Source organism: Galeopterus variegatus, unplaced genomic scaffold (assembly GCF_000696425.1).
Source record: "Galeopterus variegatus unplaced genomic scaffold, G_variegatus-3.0.2 Scaffold6237, whole genome shotgun sequence".
In the NCBI taxonomy this organism is placed as follows: domain Eukaryota; kingdom Metazoa; phylum Chordata; class Mammalia; order Dermoptera; family Cynocephalidae; genus Galeopterus; species Galeopterus variegatus.
This window is the reverse complement of record NW_007732348.1, coordinates 80,300-86,299: the sequence shown is the minus strand read 5'-3', so window position 1 is coordinate 86,299 and position 6,000 is coordinate 80,300. Positions and strand designations below refer to the sequence as shown.

The following is a 6,000-nucleotide window of genomic DNA, read 5'->3' as shown; positions in this document are numbered from 1 at the left end:
TATCTTTTGATCTCCTTTCTCTTGGTTTTGCTTTCATTATATCTTGTGATTGCTTGAAGCTGTGAGTTGGCGGGCCTGGGAAACCTAGTGGGAATCTAGAATTCTCTCACTTTGATGGAAATTGTGTTTGAAGGGTGAAAATGTTTTGAAAGACAGTGTTATTCAGCAGATTTAATACACCTTGCAGGTTAATGAACTCTTTTCTTAAAGTACTAAATTGTATTTCTGTCAAAAGAAATGTTTCGTGCCTGCTGTTAAGATTTAAAACAAGTAGGTTTTTCCAGTTTGTAGAGTTTTAAAATGAAATATTGACTTGTGATTTTGAGCTACTTAGCACATAGTCCTTATTTGTACTTGGGTAGAATTATGCTTTCATTTAATAATAGAAATTATTTTTTCTTTATTTTAATCGAATATTTTTTAATATACAACCCATCAGGTCGTCTGCATCAACAACATAAATTTCCAGAGAAAATCTGTTGTGGTAAGTTTATTCTCAACAACTGTAAATGGTAACAATTCCACCCTTTCTTTATACTCTTCAGATAATTGTGTTTCAAGATTAGTTAAGAATTAGAATTCAGGTCTGTAGGATTCCAAGTTTCATGATCCTTCTAGTGTACCCATTGCCTCCTCAATTCTCCTTTTCTTTTTTTTCTATTTCCTGATAAAAATTTTATATCCTGTAATCTGTTGTGATATATGAAAGCCTATATAGTCAAGCATTTAAAATTGTGCATGAAACAAGAAAAAAACCCATAGTGAGATTTCTTCTATGAAAAAATCGATTACGATTATCAGTACACTCACTGACTTGACTTGGCTTCTGAGAGGCTGTTTTTGTTTTCTGATTCTTGTCTGCTCTGGTTTAGGAGGTTCGTCTTTGTAGGGAAGTTTTAGAGTATTTGAGATCTAGTAACACTTCCCCCGTTCCGTGCACCCCCCCCTCCCCCATGTAGATGTATGGATTGCTGATATAATCCATTCTAGGAAAATCCCGGAAAACCCAAGTACTTAATTTACTCGGTCAGGGGCACCTCTATTAAGTAAACTAAACTCTTAAGGAGAGCTGATTTTCTTTGAGTGATGGTATCAACTTCCATCTCAGACTTGTTACCCATGTTATGTAAATGTTTACTTAGGATGAGCTGTATAGGTAGAAAAGTGTAACATTTACATAAATATCATAGAATCTTAGATTTGTAAGGATCCTAAAAGATTCATTAAGTTTAGTCTCCTCATTTATGGAATTTCTCTTGCAGTATTCCTCACAGATGATGATTATTTACCTTGTATTTCTTGGTAGGATACTTTAGGTATATCATGTTGTATAAATTGGGTAGAAAAGATATGAGAGTTAGGGAGTCTAGTTAAGAGGTTACCGCAGTAATCTAGGGGAGAAAGGATGAAGCCCTGAATGAAGATAGCATTAGTGAAAATGGAGTAGGAATAGAGTTGACATGATTGAATTATAGTGCATGTTTACTGAGTCCTTATATATGTAAGATACTCTTCTAAGTTTTATGTGTATTGACTCAGTTAATGTTCACAATAACCCCATGAATTAGATAATATTTTAATCCTGATTTTATAAATGAGGCAGCTTAGGTTAAGTTATTTTCCTAAGGGCCTAAAGTTAGCAAGTTACGGAGCCATTTTTAAGCAAGGAAGACCTAAGAGTCATCTACATCTCCTTTCTATTATTCTCCCCTCCACCTCCCTATCTGTGAGGAAATAATAGAAAGGAGTTGCAGATGATTGTTTTCAGGAATGCTAGAAAGGAGATGTGGATGACTTTTAAGTTTCCTATTGGAAAAATTAGTTGGATGGTGAATGGGTTAGGATCCTGGCAGGAAACAAATGGCACAGTGTACAAATTAATTGACATCAATTAGTGAAGGGGCTATTTAGAACAAACAGTTAAGAGACGCCAACAGGAGGTGGAATAATACCTAGACCCAGCAACAGTGAGGCACAGTTAGCACTTCTAGGCCTGAAAGAATAAAAGTAGGGAGAAGTTACTAGAACCTATTGTAGCTGGAGGAAGGATTCACCTTACTGGAGCTGTGATCTTTAGTAAAAGAATGAAGCTACTGCCTACCTGTGACCTGCGAGAGAGGAACCTGGGGGAATGAATATAATGAGCTCACTTTCCTTCTGCTCTTCAGTTTTGTCCTTTTTTTTTTTAAAAAAAAAAAAAAAGATGACTGGTAAGGGGATCTTAACCCTTGACTTGGTGTTGTCAGCACCACGTTCTCCGAAGTGAGCTAACTGGCCATCGCTATATAGGGATCTGAACCTGTGGCCTTGGTGTTATCAGCATCACACTCTCCCAAGTGAGCCACGGGCCAGCCCTTCACTTTCTTCCTTATACCTCCCATTTGACCAACCCAACCTTCTGGAGAGGCAGAGCCCAGTTAATGTAACTGCCAGGGCATAGAGTAGGTTGAGAACAAATCAGGAGGGGCGAAAGGAGAATATCCAGAACAGTCTAACCCTTTTATTACAACACATCTTGTCTTGTCTTTTGTTGAGACGAAAATCTAGTGTTCTTAACATGAGGCACTTATGAGGTCTTGTCAGTTATTGAAGGAGTTAGCAATGGCTGACTACCTGTTTTTGTACATAAACTGTTATTTAAACACAGCCATGACCATTCATTTATGCATTGTCAGTGGCTGCGTTGGAGCTGCAGTGGCACAGTTGAGTAGCTGAGACAGATACTGTGTGGCCTACAAAGCCTGAAGTACTTGCTATCTGGTCCTTCAAGAAAGAGTTTGCCATTCTCTGAGCTATTGTATTAGTGTGGGAGATGACAGTTTAGCCCTACTTCCACCTAAAATATTAGCTACCACCAATGTCTTTCATTGAAGATAGTGGAGAGAAAAGTGGGTCAAAGAGACAATGTAAACTTAATTGCTGTAGCCCCTGCTTTCTTTAGCTGGTAGCAAGGCCAAAGTTGATATACAAGGGGGTCTTCAAAAAGTTCATGGAAAGATTCATATTATCTTTTATGTCTATTTTTTCACAAACTCTTTGAAGTACCATGTTACTTTGCTGTATTCCTCCACCTGTTTCATGTTTCCCTTTCCTTCTGCCAATGTTATGGTGGGATGTCCTAGACCTTCATTCCTATAGGATCTACATCCTCCTGTCTTTGTTGGGTTGTTGCAGTTTTCCACTGACTAGGGTTTTGGTCAAGGGGGATCTAAGAGGTATCCCAGTGAATCCTTTAGATTCCAGACATAATTCTCGTCCTTATTGCATAGCAAAGCTTCAATTTCCTGTTTGGTAATTGAGATTAGTCATTCTAGCCAGTATAGAACCCCTTTCTTTGCCTTTTGGTTCATTGGCGTGAGGATCCCAGAGTGGTCATGGGGCAGTCTCAGCTTCTGATTAAATGGAACCATTGGCTATGTGCCCTAGTGGATGCATTATTTCTTTGGGCACTAAGGTCTCCAAACACATTGAACCTAAGGTCACATGGACAGGAGGTGAAAATTCCTTCAGTGGCTGTTTTGGTGCAGTAGTGAGAACAGTCACTCCAACTTTTGCCTCTTGGTTCCCAGTTCTCTTTTGGCTATGGAAAGTGAAACCTATATATTGGCCACTAATTTGAGACAGCATCTGGTTGAAGGTCTCTCAGTTGGTGCTGTAACTGATCCTTCAGCATTTGACCGTGGCAACTTCTGGATGATAGGGCACAAAATAAAACAAACATATTGTGTGTTAGAGCCCACTGCCACACTTACCTATGTACTTGGTTGGGGGCATGTATGTGATATGATGATATGTAAGCTTTCTGTTAGTATAGTTTGGATAGGGAAGGAAAACCTATCTAGAATTTGTGTCTGTTCTTGTAAGGAGCAATCACTGTCCCCCTCCATGATGTGCGCTGTCTAATGTAATCATTCTTTCACCAAGTGACTAACTAGTCCCTCCTGGGAGGGTACCGTATTGGAAGCTTGCTCTTGACCTCTGTTATTGGCAGGTGGGCACTCAGCAGTGGTGGTAGCCAGATCAATCTTGTGTAGGGAAGACCATATTGTTGGGCTCGTGCATAGCCTCCATTCTTCCCACCATGACCACTTTGTACATGGGCCCATTGAGCAATCACCAGGGTGGCTAGGGAAAGAGTCTGTTATGTACTAGATAGCTAATCTTGCCATATGATCTCTGAGGGCCTCCTATATGGTGGGTGCTCTCTGGTGGTCATTTATTTGAAACCTGAGTATTTTAACATTGTACCTATTCTCAGAAATCCATTAATACATCTCTCCTACCATCTTTCTTATTTTCAATCTTTTAATCTTGTTCTTTTCACGCCCCTAACCAGGTGGCCATCCATTAGTAACTCCCATGGGTCAGTGTAGAATTTAGGTCATCTCTACTTCTACAACGAATACACAGCCAAAAGTATTTTCCAAAGTTCTGCCTACTGTAAGAATTTTCTTCTACTGTCTTTCAAGGCCACCCTTCAGTGGGACTCTGATGTAACTACTGTCCACTTCCAATTGGTGCTAGCATCCTCTGCAGACTTATTCATAATTCAGGCTTGTGTTTTGTTCTGTTGTGTTAACCAATCATAAGGAACTCTCCATGAGGCCATAGGTGTAGATCAAGGGAGAGGTGGAGAAGCACTGGGAACAAGTACATTGGATTCCTAGGCACCTGCTCATGCTGTCTGCTTGTGCTTTAAGAACCTCCTTGGGCCTAGTCTAGTTGTGTTTCCACTTAAAAGTGGAAAGCTGCTGTTCATATAAGTTTTTTTTTTTTCCTTTTTTTTTGTCTTTTTCCGTGTCCGGCAACGGATCGCAACCCTCAGTGTCGCCCCCGTACCAGACCGGGACCAGCAACGGGATCGCAACCCTCGGTGTTGCCCCCACGCCTCGCTCACCGCCTCGCTCAGCCAGTGAGCGGGAACCGGTCTGTATGTGGGATCCGAACCCTTGGCGGGAGCGCTGCCGCGCTTCCCAAGCGGCGCACTATAGCAGTGCGCCACTGGGCCGGCCCCATATACAGTTTTACTTTTCAGAACTTCATATAAGGTTCAGTTCCTGATGGGCATTTTAGGTAACATAGTTTTGGGGAGTCCCATGGTCATGACTTCAGTCTCTACTACAGGGTCTAGTAACAAACCCATAGTTGCTTTTCAAATGGAAAATAGTTGTTGGCAGAATTAGCATTGTCTGACACCCAGACTCCAGGAATTTACATTGTCCTTCTCAAGAAAACCAAAGTCTATAAAGTAACTCAACCATGAACAGTTCCAGTACCATGGGATCTGCTGGGTCATAAGGCCCAAGTGACAGAGCAGCTTGAACTACAGCCTGGACTCTTTCTTGCTCTGGACCCCACTTGCTTGAATGACAGAAAAGAACCCTTTCTTGCTCTGGACTCCACTCAAAGCTGACAATCTTATAGGTTGCTTTGCCTAGTAAGCAGTATATCCAGATGTATATATTGCCTCCAAGATCTAAAGAAGCCCACCAAGGTTTTGTGCCTCTTTTTTTGTTTTTTTCTCACCATGGTGGGCAGTGCAAGGTGAAGCAACTTAACTTTCACTTTAGAAGAGATATGTTTATCTGCTTTAGACCACTGGAACCCTGGAAACTTTATTGATGTGACAGACCCCTAAACTTTGATGGGATTTAACTCTCATCTTCCACCGTTCATGTATTTTTATACTAAAGCATTAAGAGAACTTGCTGTTCCCTTCTCACCAGCTCTAGTTAGCATAATGTCATTAATATAATGTACTAGTATAATTCTGTGTTGGCTATTCTGCAATCAAAGGGCTTTGGACTATGTTTTGATTAAGAAGGAGAGTTGACACAATTCTCATATGACATTAAAGGAATTCTGCTGTCTTTGTGGCAACCTGCTTCTGATCTTTTCTTTCCTTTGATAAGAATTAGGAAAAAAACATTTGCTTGATAATTAGCTGCCATACCAGTTACCAAGAGTTGTTTGATTTGCTGTAGTAAAATGATCATATCT

General features: G+C 40.5%; 1 protein-coding gene across 1 annotated transcript in view; it reads left to right on the top strand.

The window, feature by feature from the left end:
* LOC103606040 (transcription initiation factor TFIID subunit 2) overlaps nt 1-6,000 on the top strand; it is a gene marked incomplete at its 3' end in the record, with an annotated part of 83,717 nt that overhangs the window by 1,082 nt on the left and 76,635 nt on the right. The window contains exon 2 of the mRNA XM_008590638.1: nt 430-484. Coding sequence (XP_008588860.1) covers nt 430-484 — 55 coding nt within the window. The remainder of the gene's footprint in view (nt 1-429; nt 485-6,000) is intronic.